The sequence below is a fragment of the Perognathus longimembris genome, chromosome 3 (genome assembly GCF_023159225.1).
Source record: "Perognathus longimembris pacificus isolate PPM17 chromosome 3, ASM2315922v1, whole genome shotgun sequence".
In the NCBI taxonomy this organism is placed as follows: domain Eukaryota; kingdom Metazoa; phylum Chordata; class Mammalia; order Rodentia; family Heteromyidae; genus Perognathus; species Perognathus longimembris.
Window position 1 is genome coordinate 105,082,112 of NC_063163.1, and position 25,147 is coordinate 105,107,258.

Sequence of the window (25,147 nt, forward strand, 5' to 3'; positions counted from 1 at the left end):
CTCCTCCCTGCCCTAGAAGAAGTACAGGATCGTAAACAAGTCATTAGATTCAAGATCCTGCCCAATTTAGACTCTTTGTCTCCGGTTTTCTACAGAGTAAACTCAGTGGTCACACCCACCCAAACCCAGCAAAGCCCAGAAGGAATGCAGGGCCCGGTGACCAGACTAACCACAGCTGACCTTGCGATGCCTACAGCTGGGTGCTCTCCTGGGCTGAGACAGGAGAGGCGGACAGCTCAGAATACATGGCTCTCTTCAGGATGGTAGGTTCAATTCCTTCCCAGGTAGCTTGTAATTTGGGAAATGCTAAACTCTCAAAAGTCCTCCTCTTTTGAAGTCTGGTTAAAAAGCAAACAAATAAACACACGGAAAACAACCAAGATCAGGTTCTGCCTTTGTCCTCTCCTATCCACCCAGGCAAGACTTCTAGAAAAACAGAGGTTGGAGAAAATAAAAGTCAATGCCAAATCCTAACCAGAAAGAAGAATCACTGCTTTTCCCCAAGGCCCCCCACCACCCCCAGCTCTGGGCTGGAGACGTAGGCTCCTCTCCTGCTCTTGAAGATCTGTTTATTTTGCACTCCATAAAGGGAAACCAGAGCTTTTTTTTTTTTTTTTTTAATGTTTTGGCTTGGAGGGGGTAGGGAGAGAAGGAGGGCCCAGATTTAAACTCAAAACCAGATCAACGTCTCTAAATCTCCTGGTGCATTTGCTCTGATTCCTAAATGGACCACATTGTATGAATTGGGCTTTTTGCTCTCCAAAGCGATGTACCTTCATTCCTAACAGCCTGGCTCCTAACCCCTAGACCATGCCATAAACTTCAATGACCCCTCAGTGACTTCAACCACACAAACACTGCCCAGATGAGCTTGGGGACAGACCCAGGCAGTGTCACTGCATCTCCAGCAAAGTGCTGCCTGTCTTTCCAACCAGCAGGAAAACCTATGCTCAGGTCCCAACTCTTTCTACTCTCCCAGCTGGGCTTCCTTTAAACAATGGAGCAGCGCATTTCCTTTATCCTGGAAATGAACCACTTGTCATCCCTGTTAATCTTATCAGCAGACCACAGGGCATCCAGGAAAGGTCCCAGGGTGCTCAGGGCACGTGGGATATCATTCTAAAATGTTTTCTTCACTCTTTTCCTCTGCCTTGAATGCAAACCATGACCTTTCAAAGGTCGGAATTCAATCAGGTCATCTCTCAGATTCCCCACTGGGGAAATAAAAGTAGGGCACAGGCAAAAACCTATTGTTTCCACAGTAAGAAGGTAGAAATGTTATTTTCTCTCTGTATGTATCATGTAACAGAATGAGGTGGGATGGGAACTGGGAGGGAATAACAAGACTCTTAAACATGGTTTAAGATACCGATACTAAAACATAGCCCAGGTCCAGGCAGCCCTATGGGGCTTGCTTAGTGAGTTTTCACCATATGTCATTAATTCTGCCAATTCAATCCTTCTGGGGGTGGGGGGCGGTGCAGGAACGCATGCACCAATAATGGAGCTTGAACTCAGGAACTCAGGTCCCTTAGCTGGTCTTAGGCTGGTCTAGCACTTGAGCCACACTTCCACTTCTATCCTTTTGGTGGTTAATTGGAGATATTCATCTCACAGCTTTTCCTGTGGAGGTTGACTCAGATCTCAGCCTCTTGAGAAGCTAGGGTTACATGCATGAGCCACCGGTGCCTGTCTCTCTGTGGGTCTTACGACTTTTAATGCAAGACATTCTCTATTTGGACAGGCTTGAAAATAGATTTCCTTCCTTTAAGCACCAGGAGAGCAATACAGTTAGGAAAAGAAGTAGAGGCATGTGGAAAACACCAGAAAGCCAAAAATATTGAAATAAATAAATGAATGAATGAATAAACTCTTGCGAATGCTAATATGCTTGTATTCCAGGGCAGAAATAATTAATTGTGTATGTTTAGTCACTTAGAAACCTTGAATCCTTACTCTAAAATCTAAGCTATTTCACATATGATGTGAATAAAATCTTTGGTATCAGAGAGACTATAAGCTGAAAACATTTTGGAAAGTTGCTTGAGTTTTGTATGTTTCCATTAGTCTCTCTGGGAAGAAGGGTATAATAATAGATGAATTCCAGGGATCTATGATGGAAATGAGGTGACAAAATGCATTGAAGGATTCAGTACCAATCTGGGCTGGTTAGTAACTACTCAACAAACATTATGGGCATTACACTGGTCTGTCCTGAAAACGTTTTAAGGTAAGAATGTAGTTTTTAAAAAAATGGCCTGGAAAGCCCAGAAAAGATCTCAGTAGCCAATTCCAATCCTCAACTTTCCTAGAAACTTAGATCGGAGAGTTTCTTCTGAAATTCTAGCAAACACTAGATAGAGATTAGCATGCCTATTCAGTAGGCGCGTGTGTACGTGTGCCTGTGTATGTGTTTGATCTTGCAAAATGATTTTACCACTGTCTTCAATTGCAACATCACCTAGAGGTAAAATTATCATTGGAAGAATCTCCCTGATCTGTAGTTAAGCAAACTGAAGCCTGAGGAGATGCAGTTTCTTACTTAGGTCAGATAGTGGCTCCTGTGAAAGCCAATGAGTATATTTCTCTGAGTGCTAGCTACACAAGAGCTACCAGACTGCCCAGTGAGGAATTATATATCAGCCTGAAACCAGTCTGGGATCTTCAAAGGTGGTAATCACTCTTTAAGTATCTTGACCTTGAAATGTCTGTATGCTCTGCTTGTTAAAATAATACGGACACTAGAAGCATTGGCTCTATGTATTTAGTAGAACATGCATGTGATGATGTCAGCAAAGTTGGATGTCTTTCCATGCTTTTCATTGTACTTTGCCTGTAAATACTGAAGAAGAGAATGGCTAAGCAAATGGCTCATGGATACACAAGTAGTGCCAGAAGGACTCTAGTTCAAATGTCTAAGCTTCTGACTCTTAACAAGGCCACATAGGAAAGCAGCCTTTTCACTCATTCATTCATTAGCAAAGGCTTGTGGAAGGCCTAGTCTCTTTCACATTTACTCCTTCTTGTCATTCAGGGTTCAGACCAATCGTTACTTCCTTAGCAAAGCCTTTGACCTCTGAGGCTAGGTTAGGTCCCCATGTTAGACTCTGTGAGGCACCCCATACTTCCCCTTTCACACAGAACTCTTCAGACTGGATACCTGTTCTCTCAGCTTGATCAAAATTTCTGCCACAGAAGAAACTATATCTGTTGCTTTTATATCTGTCCACAGTGCCCCTGGCACCTGAAAGCTGCTCAATAAATGCACAAAATATGAGTGAAGTACTCAAGATAAGAAGGCAAACCAGAAGAGACTCTGTTCTCAAGGAGCTCTGAGCAAACATCACAAAACAAGACTTAGATCCTGAAAACCAGGAAATAGTTTAGCTTAAGTAGACAGATAAACGATCCAATAATAACCCAATCCACCAAAGAATGGTATTCATTGTGTATGTGTATGTATGTGTATGTGTGTATGTATATGTGTATATGTATGTGTGCTTGCCAGTCCTAGGTCTTGAACTCAGGGCCTAAGCACTGTCTTTTTTAAAATTTCACTCAATACTGGTACTCTACCACTTTCAGCTTTTTGCTGGTTAAACGGAGATAAGAGTCTCAGGGAGTTTCCTGCATAGACTTGCTTCAAACCCTGATCCTCAGATCTTAGCCTCTTGACTAGCTAGGTTTTTAGACATGAACTACCAGTGCCTGGCCAAGAATTGTGTTGTTTGCTTTTACACAATTTTCACTTAAATAAGATGCAATCTGAAAAGAACAAAGGTAGAATATTTCAAGCATAAGGGATTTATTCAAATGAGCAAACTACAGAACTGTGGAATTTATGATGAACTCTATGCATAATCAGATTGAGTGACTCTAACTGAGTAGTGATTGGAGCCTATAGAGGGTCTGTATTTTATTCTGCCCGGTGCTGGTGGGTCACACCCATAATCCTAGCTTTCTAGAGGCCTGGTAAAAGTGAGAAGCTGGTTCTCAGTGGTTTATCACTCCTAAAACTTTTAGGGAGAATTAGACCTCAGAGAACTCTACCTCATTTTTCAGGGGAGCCCGTCCACCTCCACTTTCTACAATTCAACTCACAATCTTAGGCCACAGATTCAGTGATGAACTACATGATTGATGTTTACAATGCTGTGTGGGCTTCCAAAGAAAAATCCATCACAGTTTTGCTCATTAGATAAACTTTAAGAATGAGAGAAGATCTCCACCCATAAGAAGAATACAGGTATTTATTCTTTAGGGTAGTTTTTAAGCCACAGTAAGGGTAATATGTCACATATTTCCACTAGCCACATTTAAGAACATGAAGGCAACAGATGCCACTGTTTTATGTCTTGGGGTATATCAAGGATGTAGATCTCTGGACAAGAGTACCACAAAATGTTCAAAACCTAGGGCATATCCACTAGAAGGAAATCGAGTTTCCAAGATCATCTAGCTAGCCATTGGCTAAATTAAATTGCTTTATTTGCAGTTATACTTAAGAAGGAATTTTCTTACAAGGAATTATACAGATCTGGGAACTAGAAAAGGAAACCATCTGTTAATAGTACAGAGTCCTATGCAATAGCAAATCGTATTTTCATGGTGGCATAAAGCATTAGAGCTAAAAGAAACCTTAAAAGCAACTTAGTACAATGCTAGCATTTTGCATCTGGGAAACTGAAGTTGTGATATTGTATGAGTCCTCATTAGCCAAGGTTATTTTTCAGTGGAAGGATATATATTGAAAGCCTGTGTCTTGGCAAACCCAATAGACATTCAATCATGATTGTGAATTTCCCTTTGATAAAGCCAAATGCACCCATTTTGTAGACGGGAAATAAAGTGTTCCATAACTAAGAGACAGACTAGAATTAAGGATGAAGCCAGGAGACCAGATGGTAAACTTAACCCTATAGTCCCAGTCCACAGTGGGTGGTAATTTAACAATACTTAGCACTGACTTTTCCTTCTCCTTTGACTTAGTGTCAGTGACAAGAATAAATGAAAGTGTTTGTCTCCATGTGGACAACAGGTATCTTGCCAATTCAGATGGAAAATAATCCAGGCAAATACAGCCTTCTGATTCAATTCAGATTTCAGGATGATTTTTTTTTAACCTGAATTACAGATTTGCACTATCCAGTATGGTGGCCAAGTAACCATAGAAAGATATGTGTGTTTACATTAATTGAATTGAATTAGATTAAATGAATTGAATTAAAAATCTGCTTCCTTTTTGTACTGGCTACTTTAAAAGGGCTCAGTAGCCACTTGAATAAGCTAAGGTTGGTGGCTACCATATTGGACAGTATACAGAAGAATATTTCCTTCTTTGTAGAAAGTTTTATTGGGCAATACTGACTGCTGTTATTGTTGTTTTTAATCTTCTAGTTTCTGTGGCCTTTAAGATAGAGTTAAGAAAGTTGAAAATAGCATTTCCTGAATCTCTTTTGCTAAAAAGTGTGCAATATCACAAGAGCTCTATCTCCTGTGAAGCTACCTATTTACCAATACTTTCAAAAGAGATGTTTAAGCTTTCTGTAGCCCAAGAAAACACTATTTCTCTCTCCTACCCAGTTCAGATTTAAAACTAGAAATTTAATAGTTCCTTGAAAAACTTGGAAAGGGATGTATTCCTTAGTTTCATATCTGTAACAATGTAGGCAAGACATAGGGTATAGATAGTAAAATGGTGCAAGAAGGCAGCCATCTAGAATCTTTGTACAATTGAACCTACTTTTAAAAAAAGATAGCGGTGTCAAAAAACAGTCTTTCCTGCAACTTGCTGATTTGCTTCCATTGTATGAGATAGTCTATCACATTTGAGATGCTCTATAATCTCTTTACTTTTATTCTCTGGTTGGTGGGAAAATATAATGCCTCCCTTAAATTTAAGTGGTGATTTTTGGTCTTATGGAGCAGCAAGACATATAGCGGATTTTGCTAGCTGGTGATGTCTAGGAATCACTGATACTCAAATGTCCATCACTATCCACTTTGAAATCCTAATTCTGTAAGCCAGTCATAAAATCTCATGCACAAGTCAGCAGACTCAGAAAGAAAGACTTAAGGAATTCTTAATCTCAGTCCTCAGTGTCTGCATAGTGCTCAAAGTGGAAACAGCCAACATTGTTTTTCTGTCTTCATCTCTCCACTACTTCAGCTATTTCATTGCTTCCTTCTGGTCACATAATCACATGTGGTGGGTTAGTATAAATCCAAAGACTTAGTTACAAGTGTATCTAAAATATTAGTGAAGGGCAATGACAAAAGACAGAGAGAGATGGCTTTGCTGTGCTCATGAAGTGAGAGCTACCACCATTTCCAACATCTCCAAGACCAGAGGGTTGTCTTTCAGGCCAGTTACTGCTTTCATTCTGATATCTCTTTGCTCACGTGTAAGTCAGATAAGCTCCTGGAAGCAACATCTCAGAAAATAGACCATCTCTGAGATGACCCAACAAATTCAAATCCACTTACCCATGGGAATGATCTCTATTATCCCTCCCTGGTGGAAATGTCTTCTTTACAAAAAAAAGGGTGGGGGGGATAAAATATCAGAGGCTGAAATGTTAAGCTCCCCTTTGAAATGACCAACCTCTGGGCTGCTCCTGTACCTCCTTAAAGACAAAAGGACATGGAAGATTCTACAAAAGAAGGCTCAATGTGAACAAGAATTGGCAGCTGGTGAATGTTGAGATAACCAGATGGGCATGTAAAAAAATCTATTTGCAAGGGATTGTTGTGAAGAACAATGTGATTTGTAGTCTAGGATGTTGTTGGCTCTATAAAGAAAGAGGCAAATCTTCAAACAAATGGAGCTGAGCACCATTAAGTTGGACAGGAGAAGCTTTCTCTGGTGTTTTCTATTTGACAGGTCTCTTTATCAGCAGCACAAGCCTGGAATTCTTGAACTCAGAGTCATATCCTGCCATCGCTTTGTGTTTTTTACGTAAAAACTCCATTGATTTAACGGGAGTTTCACAACTAGGACAATGGCCGGATGCGAGGGAGGGAAAGGTGGAATATAGATGTTTGATGTGTACTGGGCATTGGTAGAGATGGAGTCTATATGGGCAAAGAGATATGAGTAAGTAGCTAATTGACGAATTTAACCAACTACGCCCTTGAAGTCTTACTGCCAGAGAAAAGCAAGCCAATAAATTCAATTTAAGACATATTTATTTTGTTTTGTGAAATCATGGACTGGAATGAGGAGAATAACCAAAATAATATAACTAGCTTAATAATAATGACTCACTTTTGCATTTGGTTGCAAAGTAGTTTACTTCTACACTTCTTTTTACTCAACTAATTAGTAAAACAGGTAGAAAATTTAGTATTCCTTATTACTACTGTCATTTCTATTTTGGGGGTGGGGGGAGTAATAATATAGTTTGAACTCAGGGCCTCAAATTCAATGTACTCTACCATTTGAGCCATGCTCCCAGCCCTTTTCACGTTAATTATTTTTCAAACGTGGTCTCAAGTACCTGGCTGGCTGAAGTGGGCAGCAATTCTCCTATTTACCACACTCCCTTGCTGTTGACTAAGATGAGCTTTTGCTAACTTCTTATTCAGGTTGTCCTTGTATGGCCATCCTCTCAATCTCTGCCTCTGAAGTAGTTCGGAGTACAGGTATACCACTACTATTCTTAGAAAAAGGAATTATAAAAGTGAATACTTTTTCTTAGATCACATATCTTTAGACAATAAGGGGAGGGGGGATAAAATCTACAGTTTCAAATGTCAATCTGCACATGACTTACAGCCATAGTAGTCTAGGGACACATTCTGGCAACTGCTTACCTGTTTCACTACTACTTGATGTCCCCTTTGCTAGGGCTGAAGTACCTTATAGCACACAGCATTGTCAAGTTCCATTGTATGGACACGGAGTTGCACTTGAGAAGTTTGACAGACTCTAAAACATCCTACCACTGGCAGCAAGGACAACCATACATGGAGCTATATGGTAAACTGTAGTAATTAATTCATACATTTTTTTTTCAAGAGACTCCAAGCAACTCATTGGTTCACATTTCTACCTGATCCATGGTAGAAAAGGATTGTACAACTAGTCTTAGGTTTTTTTCAGGGTTGCTGGAGAGGTCAAAGTCAAGAAGGAAAGAGTTATAGCTCAATGCCACACTTCCAGCCAGCCTAAGGCAAGACCAGACATAGAAGTGGGTTAACCCAAACCTGGGGCATGTTGGTACTTTAGAGGGATCATGCAAAGGATTTGGAAGCTTCCTGGAGAGCTAGTGTAGAGATCTCCCCAGAAAGAATAAACAGCAAAGGTTTTACTGACCAAGAGAAAGAGATGGAGAATGAGGCTTGCTATATATATAGACTACTAACCCTCTCCAATCAGGAGGAAGTAAAGATTAGCATCTGTATCTAAAAAATGATATTCTACCTATTCCATCTCAGATAACAGTGGTGACTCAAGTGACATTTGTGGAACTGAGCTGACTGCTGCTCATATTACTCCCTTCTCCCTTCCAAAGGAGCTCTGATCTCCCACCATGCTCCAGTGATGGGCATCCATCTTCAGTGTCGTCTCTAATGTTTTTCCACAGTTCATCCTCAATGTGATTTTCTGTCTCTTTCCATGCTTATAAGTGTACTTGCATTGTCTATAGCACTAAAACATCCTCTCCTGTTTCCAATTATGTTTAATAATTAAGCATGCAAATATCTGAACAACATTTATTAAACTTCTGTGGACATTTAGGAGAGGGAAAAAGATGAACCAACAAGAATCAGAATCATCAAAGAGCTCTTACAAAACCAGTATTTTGAGCCTTTAATTGGAAATGAATCAGAAACAGGCATGTGAAATTTCCCATGAAACACACAGGGTTTTCAAAATTCTTTTTAAAGGGTGCTCTGGGCAGAGAAGAGACTGGGTCAAATCCAGTCCACACTGATGGGAAGCAAATAATTCCAATGCGCTCCAAGCTGAGTGCCCCTGCCCATTCATGTCTCATGCACAAAACTTTCCGGGGGGACATGAAGGAGGACAGGAAGGAGTGCCCGGGGTAATTCCTCCACAGACCAACAAGTACATAGAGATCCACAAGTCTGCAGAAGGAACAACTTAGAACCTCAGAGAAGCAGATCTGCATTCCTGGATACGTTCTCCATGCACCCTGGGAAAATGCTCAATACGCTCAATTCCTGAGATATTTTCAGAAAAGATGGCTGAGCTTTCTCTCTTCTTTTTTCTAAAAAAATGGCACAAAGCACAAGTATCCTTCCAAGTCTCTGACCCCTAGAGAAGTCATTGTATCAGAGACCTTGTGTGACAAAGACTACTGGTGCCTTTTGACCCAACGTACTCTTGGCATGGAGCAGATGAGAGTCAAGTCAGTAGGGTTTTCTATAGACAGCAGTGTCAGAGTTGGCGATAGCTGCATGACAATGTATAGATCTTTGTAGTAGAATGACTGTGCGGTCATAGATGGAGGACATGACTGGTAGTAGAGAGCAGGGCTGGTAGTATAGTGCAGTGACAGGAAAAGAAACATCTTACTCTCATGCTTTCATTCATGTAGTCATTCTAACCCTTTCCTTTTTGCGTCACCAAAGTGGATAACATGAGTATACCAGTCAGGCCCAAACCACTCCCATAGTCTTCATGCCAGACAGTTTCTGAGTTATTTTACTATTTCAGAATACCCTCTCAAACTATTTTATTTTATTTTGCTTACTTACTTTTTTGCCATATTAAGGCTTGAGTTTAGGGCATGGGCACTGTCCCTTACCTTTTTCACTCAAGGCTGGTGCTCTGCCACTTGAGCCACAGTTTCAATTCCAGCTTTGTGGTGTTAACTGGAGATAACAGTATCATGAACATTCCTTCCTAAACTAGTTTTGGGCTGCAGTCCTCAAACCTCAGTCTTCTAAAGTAGCTAGGATTACCTGCATATGCCCAGCTTAAGTCATTTTCTTTTAGAGATGACAATGGAGTTAGGAGACTTCAAGATGAATTCATCATGATAGATTAGCTCTCATATCTTTCCTGCCACAGAGCTACATTTCAGCTTTAATTTTTCCTATTCCAAATAAATCCTTTTAAAGACAAAATAAAAACAAAAATTCTATTTTAGTAACATTTGGGAGGGGGGCTACATGATTTTCTCAGTGGCTCTTATGGCAAAGGTCCTCTTTCACTCCCCAAGTATATTTTGACAATGGTCAATAAATAGGACCAATGATTAAAGCGAGCAGGAATCCTTGTGGATTCAATGATGCTTGATTTCTTTCCTTCGGAAGATACTCTCACTGTGGAATGTACCATTTGGACCCATGAGTCCTTGAGTCTTGCTTGTAGTGCCTCTTTGCCAACCTGTCATCTCCAAAGCAAGCATCTTGAAGCCTCAACTCTCTTTTCTGTGTAATGGTTTTTTGCTTTCTAAGAGTCTAGGGAGAGCACTACTATGTTTAACTTGACAGTGTGTGACAATTGCTTTGGGGGATATGAGAAAAATACAAGCAGCAATTCTAGGTGTCTCCTTCTTGCCCTGGGTTATGCCTAAAGGCCTTTCAGTAGTAACAGAGAGAGAAGATAGTGAGGTCAAAGTTTGTGGAATAATACAGATTATTCCAGGCAAAAGAGAAAAGGAACAACCTTGTCACAATGTCTATAATTTCTACTTCAATTGATTTAATGAGTCTTCGAGTATACTTTGAAAGATACATATATATGTATATGTATGTGTGTATATATATATATGTATATGCATGTTTTTAGTTAGAACACCAATCTAAGCTGAAATCTTTACATAAGAGAGAGTTTGCATTTTTTTTTTTTTTTTTGCTGATATGTTATTCTGAAAGGATAAAAACTCTATGTAATGAGGGCTGGGGATATAGCCTAGTGGCAAGAGTGCCTGCCTCGGATACACGAGGCCCTAGGTTCGATTCCCCAGCACCACATATACAGAAAACGGCCAGAAGCGGCGCTGTGGCTCAAGTGGCAGAGTGCTAGCCTTGAGCGGGAAGAAGCCAGGGACAGTGCTCAGGCCCTGAGTCCAAGGCCCAGGACTGGCAAAAAAAAAAAAAAAAAACCAAAAACAAAAAAACTCTATGTAATGAAGTGTTTCACCTAACTCCTGAAAGTTTACATGGGGGAAGAAGTAGGCAGGGAAAGAAGTGATCGTGCATTGGTAATAATACTAGGTTAATTTCCTATCTTTGAATAAAATCAAACTATACCTAGATAGGTTTGGATGACTCATTGGGCCCTGACAAATGTACTTAGGCTTTCCCATGGTAAAGCAGAGATGCTATGAAAAATGCAAAGGCAAGCACTTAGCCCTGCAATAGGAGGATAATTTTTTAAAAAATAATTGGTTCTTTAGTGCTAAGTTATGTTTGTTCCAAAGATCCTTGAAGATATGATTTCTTTGTTCTGCCAAAGGAAAAAGGAAATCTATCAGGAAGCTGCGCCAGTCCACAGGAAGTCTCACTTGAGCTGATAAAAGGCACTGATGTGAGGTGGCTTTGGATGCAGTTATAAGTCAATCTACCTTGAAATAACAAGAAATGCTGTTCAAGAGAAACTGAAGCCTGAAGTCAGCCTTGCTCGATGATTTCCTTTTAACCTCACAGAACATTCACTTCTTTGTGTGTCCTATGATCTCCCAAATCTGTTACTTTTAAAAAAAAATATGTGTAGTCTTATGAATATACAAGTGAAAGACAATGGCAAAAAGAGCAAAGAGAGGAAAAGAGAAAAAAAGAAAGAAAAAGGGAAGGTAGATGACAAAGTATTGTCGAATCAAAGAATATGCTATTCTCTACTGAGTTAGAAAATTTACTGCTAGTTCATTACGGCAAAAACAGAACCTGTCAACTTTATCATTTCTTGGCTGCCTGGTACACTTGCTAACAAAGCCAGGTAGTTTTTCCTTCCTGGGCAGATTCGTTAAATGGTTTGGTGTGGTATATACCACATGGAGACTTATGTGCCCATCTGGTGATGTATCACCGTCGCTGTGTTCTAGTTTTGGAGGTAAATGGGATTAGATTCAGATTATGGCTTTTCTGCTTTCTACCTAAATGGATGACTGTGACTTAGTGCTCCAAAATAGAAAGAATGCCTACCTTCTAGGGTTGATACGAACACTGAGAAGATGTCTTAAGGCTTAGCACCTAAAGCTGAACAGATAACTTGTTCTTTCTCTTCTTATAACTATGATTGCTCTTCCTCATTTTTATTCCTCTTTAGGTGGAAGGTAAGGCCTAGAGGAAGAAAGGCCTTAGCTAGGGCCATCAGGGCCTGTGCACATGTTATGGGTGATACAGTTTCAAACTGAATTGGGGCCTTTTGGGGTTGAGTGTGTTTGCCCAAAGCACAGCACCACTTCCTGTTTTAGAAAGAGAGAGAGAGAGAGAGAGAGAGAGAGAGAGAGAGAGAGAGAGGCCTTCCAGAAAACTCATTAAGAGGCTCAACATTCTTCTTGGACATCAAATAAGCTCTCAAAAATATTGTTGTTTTAAGACTTAAGTGTAAATGAATTAAAACCAGACAAATTCAATTTCCCTTCAATTAGACAAGATTTTTTTATTTAAGTCCAGGGCAATGGCACTTGGAGCCAAATGTGTTTTTGGATTTCAAATGAGGCTAAATTTTTGAAGAAAAAAAAAAAAAGAGTCTTAGGACCCCAGAGCAGAGTGAAGCTCTATTCTTAGTTTGCATTAACGCAAAGAGATTGGCACAGCTCCAATGTCACTTGGCAGTAAAGACAATTGGCTTCCAGAAACTCACAAAGCCCCTCCTAAGAGCCCCAGCCTCCAAGGTCCTTCTACAATATGAAAATAGCTCTGAAAGTATAGGAGAACCATCCTGGACCAGAAAGAAAACCTGTAAGAGGCTCAGTTACCCACAATCCCCAAATGAGATGCAAGAATATAAAACCTGACCAAGAGCAGAGTCATAGGAACATGAGAGCTGAAAGGAAGAACTGAAATTATGCTTTCATTTTATACTCTAGAAAATCTTTAACCCAGAACTAACTCACCTAAGACCACATAACTAGCTTGAGGTAGGCCTGGGGCTAGAACTCAAATATAGAGACCCTCAATCTGAGTAGTCTGACTATTTCTTCCTATTTTTACTATAAAATTTGACCTCCAACTCACTGGGATCTACAATTTTGCATAGAGTGATTCTTACAGGCCTACCTGTCGTCGAGGTTTTTAATTTTTTTTACATCACTATTTTTTTTTTTTGGCCAGTCCTGGGCCTTGGACTCAGGGCCTGAGCACCGTCCCTGGCTTCTTCCCGCTCAAGGCTAGCACTCCGCCACTTGAGCCACAGCGCCGCTTCTGGCCGTTTTCTGTATATGTGGTGCTGGGGAATTGAACCTAGGGCCTCGTGTATCCGAGGCAGGCACTCTTGCCACTAGGCTATATCCCCAGCCCTACATCACTATTTTTAAGTTACAAAAATATGTTCCAGTGATTAAAGAAATGAAATTGTCCATGATTTTATCCTATGAAAAGTTAAAGTCTATAGTCATGCCTAGAAGCAACTAGTTTTAATATATGAATTAATCTGTATCCTTGAATTTCAACCATTTAACATATGCACATTATTAAGTTGTTTTTATCTGTGTGCTCTTCTAGGTCACAAATGAAGAAATTTCATTATTTTTATTAAAATACTTTTTGGGTTTGTTTTGAGTGGTACTGGTACTCAGTTCTTTACACTCATTGAGCTAGCACTCTACCACCTGAGCCATGCCATAGCCCTTTTTGCTTTAGTTGTTTTTCAAAGAGAGCTAAATATATGCCAAGCTGGCTGTGATTGTGATCATCATTCTTAGGCTTCCCACATAGCTGAGAGAGTTTGTGTGAGTGCTACCCTGCCCAGCATAGTGATTAAGACTGTGTCTTGCTAGCTTTGGGCCTGGTTATCCTTGAATAATGAGATATACTTACTCCTCCCTTGCCTCATGGGTAAGTAGGATTTTACAGGCCTGAACCATTCCTTCTAGCTGGCTATGCTTTCCATGTTTACTGCTTATTTGAATTTCTTTTTCTAGTATTGCCTATTCATAATATTCTTTCCTATTTTCTACCAAGACTTGTTAATCTTGAGAAGATTTTAAGTATATGGCAGTAAGTATAACAAATACTTTTAAGCAATTTCTCTTTATCTTTTCATTGTTTGTTCCTGGTGTTCTTGAGATGGAAACCAAGACCTTGCATGCTCCACAGGCACTCTACCACTGAGTCACATACCCATCCCTATCTTTTTACTTTAGTTGTGACATTTTTCTCCATGCTACTATATGAACAGATGAATTGGAACTGAGAAAGAGAAAATAAGAAGGACTCTCCACTGGGTTGACTCTTTGGCTTTTCAAAAATGACACAATGGACTGGTATCACCAAAGATGAAAGAAAAGGGTTATTTCTTCTTTTAGAACCATCAAGGGCTGGGAATATGGAATAGTGGCAAGAGTGCTTGCCTCCTATACATGAAGCCCTGGGTTCGATTCCTCAGCACCACATATATACACAATGGCCAGAAGTGGTGCTGTGGCTCAAGTGGCAGAGTGCTAGCCTTGAGCAAAAAAGAAGCCAGGGACAGTGCTCAGGACCTGAGTTTAAGGCCCAGGACTGGAAAAAAAAAATCAGCACTTAAAATCAGGAAACAGAGCAATCTTATGTAGAAGTCTGAATGAAACATTAGAGACAGCTTGTTCTTACTCAGCTATACCCCACTCTACTGGGTAGTGTACCTGGTGCCCTATTCAGATGAGTGAATGTAAATTAAGTGATAAACATTGAAAGATAAAATGACTCTTGGAGACCTACAAATCTCAATCTCATTGAATGTCAAAAACGGCGCCACAGATCAAGATACACGATAGTCATAAACTGCTTTGTTAAATGGTAATTCCTTCATACAACTACTTAAAGATAATATTTTTTAAAGGAAAGAAAATCTCAATGTATTTTTTCATAGTGATGATAACAGCATGTACAGAGACAATTCACAAGCTGAGGGATTTTCTTTTAACCTGTTTCTTTTCACATTCATTTTTGTAGCATGAATGTATGGCAAAAATATTTGCTTTCAGACACTTCTAACATAAACTCAATGAAATAGCCCCACATTCAGAACCAAATCTGCTACTGGAATGTGAGGTTCCAGTAGACCTGTGAAACCCACACATGTCTAGAAATTCAAGGTTAGAGCTCCCTGGACACCTGTAATTCTGGCCTCTTGCACGTGTGCACTGAAATGTGACTTAAGGTCTTTTATTACTTTGGACACACAGCACTGGCTGCCTAAATGGGCCTGCTCTTGGAAAAGCATTTCAGTACTGACATCTACATTCTCTTTGAGGCCATTTTAAAAATGTCATACACTGTGAACTGTTGATCAGAAATGGCATGACGTGAACATTGTTCCTTCCCTAATGACAGGAAATAGCTTAAATACTTTGGTATTTTGGTTGTTTGGTAGGTACCAGGAATTTGGTACTGCTATAATTTGGAAGCTGCTATAAAATGGATATGAATTATCTGAAAATGTCTTCAAGCTCAGATACTATTTGGAACAATGGTGTTAAGTCTCTGAGTTGGTTGATTCACTTGGATGAAATACCAATTGTCTAAGCCAGGCAATGGGTCTAACCATCCAATGAGAAAAATATCACCCCTTTCTGAATTTCCATAGAAATTTGATTTGAATTTCAAACCAATACCCATCTTTTTGCTTCTTCTCAGTTACTCTCTGCTGACTCATTCTCAAAAAGAACTTAAGTTGTACCTCAGCATAGACAATTCAATTGAAAAGAGACAAGTCATGGCGAGATTCCCAGAACACTGGTCAGAGAAGACACATTTGAGGCAAGAAAAACAGTAATGACATTATTACACAATTTCTCCTTCCTCTCTGGGTATCATATTAATATAAATTAAAAAAAAACCACTTTAAAGATTTCAGGTAGAACTCTGATTGCTTGAACCTATCACCACTGTCTGTTCCTGATCTCTACCCACTTTTCATGAGATCTCTACTAAGTGATGGAGCTACTCACATTGCCATTTGTCTCAGAGAATGGAGGTAGGGAAGACTCAGTTGTTAAGAGATTTGTAATATCCACATAGACCATCCCTCTATTCAAAAATTTGGATTACTCTTTTTTTTGTAAGACCCAATTCTTTGTTATGGTAACTAGTGTTCTCATAATCTAGTTTCAGTTGACCTTCCCACTCTCATCCTTCCCTCCTCAAAGTAGCCTATTCTCTCCTAGAATGCCCTTGACCATACTTAATGTTCAAGTCCTATCCATATTTCAAGAGCAGCCTTTAGAGCTACCTATGCAAAGAGGAAGCACAGCTGTATGGACAGACAAAGCAACTCTTCTGCCATAAGAAAGACCAGGCTTGAGAGGTAGCTCTGTTGCTATGAGCTATATAATATGGGGCAAGGTGTCTCAGCTCTCTGGACTTGCTTTCATGGAGAGATGTGATGATTTGCCCTTCTACAGAGCTCCTATAAGTACAAGATGCCAGCAAGTATGCTTTGCAAACTACACAGGTAAGAAACAACATAGGTCACTGATAGCACTGAGTCCTTCTCTGTCTCTTCAGTTTAAATTGTTCTTTCCTTCCTTGGGGATAGCTCACCTGCTGCCTTCTGCTGACAAATACACAGCTTATCCCCTGGCTGGGTCCACCAAGCAGTGTCCCTGTTGCCACCAGTAATGTCTCTTCATAGAAAGTAGTCACCAAGTTCAGGTCCTGACTAACAGTGCTATAGTTGCGTTAATATGATTGGTCAGTTGATGATTCCCTTAAGGGTGGGGTTAGCAATGCTTACAATGACATCTCATTCTACACAGAAAATGATTGTTCCATAGATTGCCTCCTTCTGACAAATTTGAAGGTACTGGTGCTAGGAGTGACCATAGTGGAACAGATGATGACCCCATTTGATGTCTCTGAAGAAACACCACCACAAAGGGCACAGGTTAGTGATGGTTATATACACCAAGTCAATAGTAGAGTTATATGTGAAAGAGTGAAATCACATAGTAAAACCATCCCACAGATGAAATGATACCTAAATGGGATGAATACAATAGACATGAAAACACTGAAGTAACAGAAAATGAAACAAGATATATAATCTTTTGCAAAGTAAAAAACACTTGTATAACATTGAAATTGCTGAACACGCTATTTTAGAACTGGACATGGTGGTGTACACCTATAATCCCAATACTCAGGAAGGAAAGGCAAGGAACTCAAGTTCAAGACCAGCCTGGGTTACACAGTAAAAGAAAAAAAAGTATTAGGGCTGGCTTTTTGAAGGTTTTTACAAGGTGTGTGTGTGTGTGTGTGTGTGTGTGTGTGTGTGCGCGTGCGCGTGTGTGCATGTGCAAACACATACAACAGCAATGCCTTTTAGGTTATTCAATCTGTTGAAAAACAATAAACAAAAGATAGCCTTAGAAAGTCTGTTTTAAGTGCACTCTTCCAAAAACCATGTTATTCAAAATGCAACAAAAACACTATTCTATAACTATATTATGCAGCTGGTTGTCTCAAATGAAAGAAAACAGTAGATGTTCCATTTGAAATTAAGATAGTTGTTTTTGGACCTGAAGCCCTCTATACCAAGCTTCAGACTGAGTGAGACTTTAATCTGGGGATATTTTCTGAAGGTTGAGGTTAGATAAAAGTCATTACACTAGGAAGCCTGCCTGGTAATTTATCAATATAAACCTTTTCCCAATCTTTTCTCTTTGTTTTCTGGGGGTGTAACTCAATACTTACATTAGATAAATTCTGTATTTCTAGAAAAAAAAAGAGAGACTTGATTTAAATCAACTACTTTAAAAATGCCAGCTTAACTGTTTAACCCCAAACAGAGGGAGCCACTGAAATCCTAAATCTTATTATTAAATGTGGTTGTTATTAAAGACCTCTTTTCTGCACAGTCCAGAAAATGGAAATGTTTGAACACTGCTGAACATATTTTATTTAAATAGGTTAATATTCAATTATTAAGAGTTGACAGAAGAATTCAGCACTCAGGACATGGCTGTCAGAGGAACTTGTCAGTTATTAAAAAAACAATATTTTGGGATGTATTCTTGTAAGTTGTACAGTTTGTCTAACATAAAAAAGAAATTATTTTAGAAACCAGTTGTGTCAAAATTCTATCCAAAAATTAGGAGTTTTTTTTCCCCTCTCTCTCTAAGGAGAGAAATAACTGAAGACAATAACAATTATTTTACGGAGCAGTCCTGATGCTTGAGCACTATCATTTAGCTTTTTCTCTCAAGGACTGCTGCTCTAGCACTTGCTCCACTTCTGGCTTTCTGGTCGGTAAATGGAGATAAGAATCTCAGGGACTTTCCTGCCTGTACTGGCTTCGAATCAGATCCTCAGCTCTCAGTCTCTTGAGTAGCTAAGATTACAGGTGTGAGCCATCATCACGGTCAGGACAGTAATAATATATTTTTCACTAAATGACACAAGTATATGTTTAGTTTAAAGTCAGATTCCTCATGATACCTCTTTTAAAGGCTTCTGTTTTCTCTCTCTGTCTGTCTTGATCTGCCTCTTTCTCTCTCTCTCTCTTTCTCTCTCTCTCTCTCTCACACACACACACACACACACGTTGCCTCTAGGATTCTTTAATTCACATAACATAACAAAAGCAAACCATATCTTCAATCTTCATGTTGTAGAGGAAAGCATAGAACCCTAAATTCCTAAATTCTCACTCTTTCCGTGAAAATGCAACTGTGTGATCTTGGATGCTCCATTTAATATTCTGAGCCTCAGTGTCCCTGGCGATAAAATGAGAATGTCCATATATATGCTCTAAAGTTTCCAACCTACACATTTTGAATTTTCATAGTCATAGAAATAGAAGGAAATTGAGTAGAAATTATTCACACAGAGAACAGAACTTACCACTTGGTAATTGTCCTCTGAGAGCAAGCTGTATGGCTATAGTAACTGAGAAACCGACAGCCTCTCTTGCCTGGAGCCTTCTCAAAGACAGGAGATAGCACTAGGCCATGAGATGGACAGGGAGGGGAGAAAGCAGGTCACAGTCCATCCTCTACCTGAAGGCAGCAGTCAAGTCTGCTCCTGTGTCTCTCATTTGGCTGCTTCTTTCCAAGATGTCTCCCCCATATTTCCCTGCCATCCAGGGTCAGTCTGTCACATGACTCTCTTCTGGTTTGCAAATCTGGGCTTGTAACCCCAACTTCTCTTTCCCATTCTGCATTCCCATCACTTACTGGTTGTGTGGTATTCAACTTTGCCAAGGTAAAGGATTAGATGAGATCATACCTGCTCTGTTTAACTTGGTTAGTGATGATTTCCCTAAACATACATTTTCTGTGCTCCAAGATCTTTATAGCTTTTCAGAAAATGCATGGCTACTGGATATGATTCTCTTTCTTTTCAAATACACCCACCACCTCCACTAGAGTATACATTTTCAGGGTTTTAAACACTTCTGTTGGTGTAGTTTGTGTGCTTTTGTGTGTGTTTTTTTCTGTTGCTATTCTGGAGCCATAAAAATCAGCTCTACTTCAGGCTTTTTGGTCATTACTTGGAGATAAAAAACTTTCACAGACTTTCCTGTTTGAGCTGGCTTTGAATTAGATCTCAGCCTCCTGAGTAGCTGGAACTATAGATGTGAGCCACCAGAGCCTGGCTTTGATGACTGGCTTTATTCTCAATATTATGTGGAGTCTTGAACATAAAAAAATATATCACATATATTTGCTGAATTCAGGATATACACAATATGATAAATCTAGACCTGGGTTCTAATGTTCTGTCCATGAGATCACCATATATTCTGATCTAAAAGATTATTAGTTCAACTAATGTATATGCAGCTTTAGGTACTTTATTTCTTTCTAAATGTGAGCTGTGGTAAGGAAATGCTTTGGCCTCATTTTATAAATTAGTAAACCAAGATAAGACACTTGCTATGCAGCATATAGCGACAAGTTCTAGAGCTGAAAATGGATCCAGTTTTCTGACTTCAAGTCCCCTCTTCCATCCCCTATTTCCTAATTTTTTGCTATCATGTCTACTTCTCTGATTATTTCTCCAGCTTTGATAGCTCCCTATCTATCTATGTAGTCAAGTGTCCATAGACAAAACAAATTGGATTCAACTGAAGTCTGCTTAGAACTAAGATACATTTTTTGAAACCAGGTCATTTCTTCAGGCACCAAGGGAATATCACTGTCATGTGCTTTTCAACACTGATAATATCACTGTGGGGAACCTGGTGGGGCATAGGGTGTTGTTTAATATGATGAGTGAACTGGCCCTTAGCAAGAGACGAGTAACAATCATTGTTACTACCAATATGGTGCTCAGAACTTTCAGGAGACATCCTTGGAATGGAGAACACAATGGTGAAAGCCAACAGGATTGGGAATTTATCTGTTTTTTGTTTTGGGTTTTTTTGTTGGGTTTTTGTTTTGTTTGTTTGTTTGTTTGTTTGCCAGTCCTGGGCCTTGGACTCAGGGCCTGAGCACTGTCCCTGGCTTCTTTTTGCTCAAGGCTAGCACTCTGCCACTTGAGCCACAGTGCCACTTCTGGCCATTTTCTATATATGTGGTGCTGAGGAATAGAACCCTGGGCTTCATGCATAGGAGGCAAGCACTCTTGCCATTAGGCCATATTCCCAGCCCATGGATTGGGAATTTATAATCCCATAGAGTTATCTAAGTTATACACAACGTTAGGGGCTTCTATAAAGAGATCCAGACTCGCCTGGCTTCCTGGACAAAACACTTCCTGAGCTCTCCGATCTGCAGGCACTTTAAAATGGGCTTCATAATTGAGGAAGAAATGTAGAGGTGGATGAAGATCACATCCCAGAACCACTCAAAGCTGTTTGCAGGCTATTCAAACTGGTTACATGCAATCTAGGGTCTACAACTTAGGTCTTGTCTATAGGGTCTTCACAATTCCTTTATGACAGGAAGGGATTAGCAGAAGCATAATATTCAGAGGATAGATTGGAAAGATACTCTCCATTCTAGAAGCACTTTACTCTTCAGCTTGCTTTTACCAACATGAAGCACCAAGAGACAGAACATATCATGCATTTACACAGCAAGGCCAGAAGTTAGTGGGCCTTTCTCCCAGATCAGTACCTTCTCCAAGCACAGTCCTGGAGTGGAGGTCTGGGAACCCTGATTCAAAGGGTCACAAGTGAACAGGAAACTGTGGCTTCCACATAATAAGAACACCAAAACACACACTCTAGACTCCATCCTTCAGAACCTGAGTGAACTGAACATAGCTTGAGAAGGCCATGGCCCTCTGGGTGACTATGAAGACTGGCAACCAGGAAGAGAAGGTGCTTAAAGGGAAGGCTGGAGGGGCTCAGGGGCTCCTGCTACCCAGTTTACAAGAGACTTTTAGTCCCACCTTTGACATAAAGTGCCAGGTTTCTGGTCTAAGGCTGATCCCACTACTTGCCATGCTAATCCCTATGTATATGCCAAAGGAGGTTAACACATCCTGGGTATACATACAGACCACAGCTTCCTCCCTCTGCTCAGGGCCTGTGCTTAAGAGATCTGAACACTGGGGAGATAGATATTGCCTCACTTCTCCTTAGGGTGTCCACACTAATCCCTGGAAGCCATCTTGCTGCCCTTCCAGAGATCAGCAGACCAGAGTGGTATCTTGGGGATAGAAGAGAGTGATTGTAAGAGTCCTGTTTAGTGGAAGGGCATCCTAGAATGGAACATCTCCATACCAAACCCATGAATAAAGGCACTTCACACACACACACACACACACACACACACGAAGTAGAGAAACAAGAGCAAAGCGGCCTGGTGACCTTCACTCCTGCCTCCATGCCCCTCTTCTCACCCACTCATTTTAAGTTTGAGTTACATGAGCTTTTAAAGGCTCCTTTTAACACATGCCAGTTATGGCATCTCCAAGAGTCAAGCTCCTTTAGTTGGTAATTTTTACCTATGTCAGCATATGTCAAACTTTCAGAGAGAGGGAGAGAGAAACCTTAGAAAATAAAACCACTAAGACTCCACCCGGATGATAAAAATCTCTTGCAGCTCTAAGCTCAACATCATACATCTTAGACTTCTTTGCAGAGCCCGAAGCGGGGGAGGCGGTGCCTCTGGGATCTGAAGGATGACAGTCTGTGCCAGTCCCACCTCACCAGCCTAATAGTTTTACCAGGCACCTTTCTGCTTGGTTCTGCATGGCCAGCTTAGAAGCTGACTTTGGGTCTCATTCATTCACTAGGTCTTCAAAGGCCAGTCACCTTGGGGGATGGGGGTCCCCCTCTCTCTGTTCTTTCCCCACTTCCCCCTTACAGAGGGAGTAGTCAGTAGCCCCTACGGGAGGGTGGCACAGAACCCATAGCTCCACCTTCCCGTGGTCTGCACTTTGCAATCTAGCCCTAGGCGCAGCAATGCGGATGGAGAAGGGAAGGGCATGGTAGGTGCCTAGGATGGGGGGTGGGGGGGTCCGAACCCGCAGGGGGCGAGTGGGGGGTTGAGTGATTTGAAGATCTATGGGCCCTCACTTAGAAGACAGCTACTGGGGGATCCTTTTGTGGAAGCTGGCACTTATGGGGCTCAGAAAGACTGAGGTGCAGAAGAGCTGCGCCGCCAGATACTGGTGGGGTGGGAGACTCCCCAAGGAGGAAGCGTCGAAGCCAGCCTGTTAGTCCCGGGGAGCCCGCGGCTGCTGAGCGCTGAGCACCCGGTCACAGAAATAGGAGAGGGAAGAGAAACCAGCCTGGCTGGCTTGTAAACAGGGGTTTCCATCTGGAAGAGCCAGCTCCAACAGACCCCCAGACCCTGGCACCCCGACCCGCCTGCAGTTAATCCTTTTACTCGTGCCCCCTCCCCACCCATCACCAACACCAGGCAGGGACCCAAGCTGGTGGCCGCTGCTGCTTTCGACCCCTGGCGAAAGGAAGCTGGCTGCCAAACGAGTGTCCAGCTGCAGTACCGGCGCGCCCTGGTTGCCGAGATGGAATGGCAGACCCAGGGGTCTCTCGACCTTGACTCCGATCGGCGCTCAGGGTCTCCAGATTATACATGGCCCCTCCCGCAGCCCTCTGGGCAGCTGGGTGGGAGGAGGCCGGACTCCACTTTGGCAAAGAGAGTAGTGGGGGGAGATCGTCCTGGATGGAGAGCCTAGCCGGCCTCTCCGCAATGTAGGACTTAACACCCGAGCGCCGGGGAAGACCGCGCAAAGCCGGGACGCCGAAAGAAGGGAGAGCGGCCACGTCTTCCGGGACCCCTCCACCCAGCGCCCCATTTGCCCATCTCCCGGATCCCCTAATGGGCCCCATTAGGGGCCCATTAGCTGCGCCCACTGCTCCCCACCCCCCGACACCCCCGCTTACCTTAATAGTCCCGTCCATTTGGCCAAGTCTGCAGCCGAGCCCCCCAATATTCCACACATTGACCCGGTTGCAGCCTGACCTCGCAGCCCCTTCAGATTGGCCCGGCGCGGCCTCTCTGGCGCCCTGGGCCCTCTCGGAGTGCCCCCTGCGAGCGCCCTGCCCTCGCTCCCCTAGGCACGTTTGTTGTTGTAGCGGAGAGACAGTTAACCGGATGAAACTTTTTTTTCAGCTAATTTTGGGAAGTGACTTCACTTTGCGATCGGGGAGGAAGTCCTATCTCTCTCTCTCTCTCTCTCTCTCTCTCTCTCTCTCTCTCTCGCGCTCTCCTCTCTCTTCTCTCCCTTCTGCTCTCCCTTGCCTCCCCCCCCCCCGCCAACACCCCCTCTTCCTCTCCGCGGCTCGTCCTGCTTTTCGCATCACACTCTATATAAATATACGCGGAGATAGCCCGGTGCCTTCATGCGCCGCGGCACACAGGATACTTGCTTCTGGGAGATAAGAGCTGGCCGGGAACAATGACGGGGTCCACGCCCAGCGTCCGCGCCCCGATTCCCCGCAGTCTGCAACGCAGCCCCCTTCACCTCCACCTCCACACCCCCCCCCACCACTCCCCCTCCGTCCCCAAATCCAAAGCCAAACGCCTTGAGATTCTTCCCTCTTCCCGGGGCCCTTGGCCGAAGGTGGCCGTCCTGACTCATTCACTTTCCGTTTCTTCCCACAGATACGTTCATTAATGCCTTTTCCAGCCGGAGTCAAAGCTTTTCTTGGGGATGGGAGGACGACGGCGGGAGAGTTTTCTAGAACGAGGGATAACCTGGCGGGAGCGCCTACTGCTGGGACGCCGGACGCCGACGGAAGCAAACCAACCCTTACACAATAATAATACGAATGAATCAATGGGAAACTTCCCACTCGGTCCCACCGCGGCCGAGACGCTTGCGGACGCCCGGAGCGACTCTTCTCACTCACTCCTCGACGGGGCTTTCGGGGGGAGTTTGCAGGACCTGAATTGTCCGGGGCGGGACTCGGGGTCCCTCCCGTAGGCGCACCTCCGACGCGGGCAACCCGCAGTCACCGAAGGCCAAGACCAACAGCATCCCAGTTCACTCCCTCGCGCTTACCGGGACCCCGGGACCCGACGGCCCAAGCCTAGGTTCTCAAGCCAAAGTCGCCCTTTCAAGTCCTCGGAGAGAAGGTTGGGGGGTGGGGGTGGGGGACAAGGAACGGACCCAGCGACCGACCAGCCCTCTACACCGACCAGCAGGTCCCCCCCCCCCCCCGCGAGCGCAGCACATCACACCCAGACTTCTCCCCCTCCCCCGCCCCGTGAGACTTGGGGTCCCCCCTCCCGGGACTGGCACCCCCACCCCGCAGTGTGACCGGCCTCCCCACAGCCCACTTCACAGGCCCAGCTCACCCAGAGATCTCCCGGGCCCTCTACTGGGCTGCCGAGCTCAGGGGTCTGTGTGGCCTGACTTCCCTTCTCCCCAATCTCAAAAACCAGTTACCTTGTCCACGCTCTCCAGACCACGCTTTGGACTTTCTCACTTTTATTTAAGAGTCCTCCCAGAGGGGAAAAAACAGAAGAAAAAAAAAAACAATCCAGAGATGATCCAAGTAAATTGAAAAGAAAAAAAAAAGTTCAAAAGGGTGTCCACGGCGGCGGGACAGGGGGGTAAAATTAAAAAAAAAAAAAAGGTGACTTATTAATGCTTTATTTCT

General features: G+C 42.5%; 1 protein-coding gene across 1 annotated transcript in view; it reads right to left on the reverse strand.

The window, feature by feature from the left end:
- Nucleotides 1–23,755, reverse strand: part of Fli1 (Fli-1 proto-oncogene, ETS transcription factor) — a 119,746-nt gene extending 95,991 nt beyond the window's left edge. Inside the window, exon 1 of the mRNA XM_048343656.1 lies at nucleotides 23,426–23,755. Coding sequence (XP_048199613.1) covers nucleotides 23,426–23,443 — 18 coding nt within the window. The 5' untranslated portion in view covers nucleotides 23,444–23,755. The remainder of the gene's footprint in view (nucleotides 1–23,425) is intronic.
- Between the last annotated feature and the right edge of the window lie 1,392 nt (nucleotides 23,756–25,147).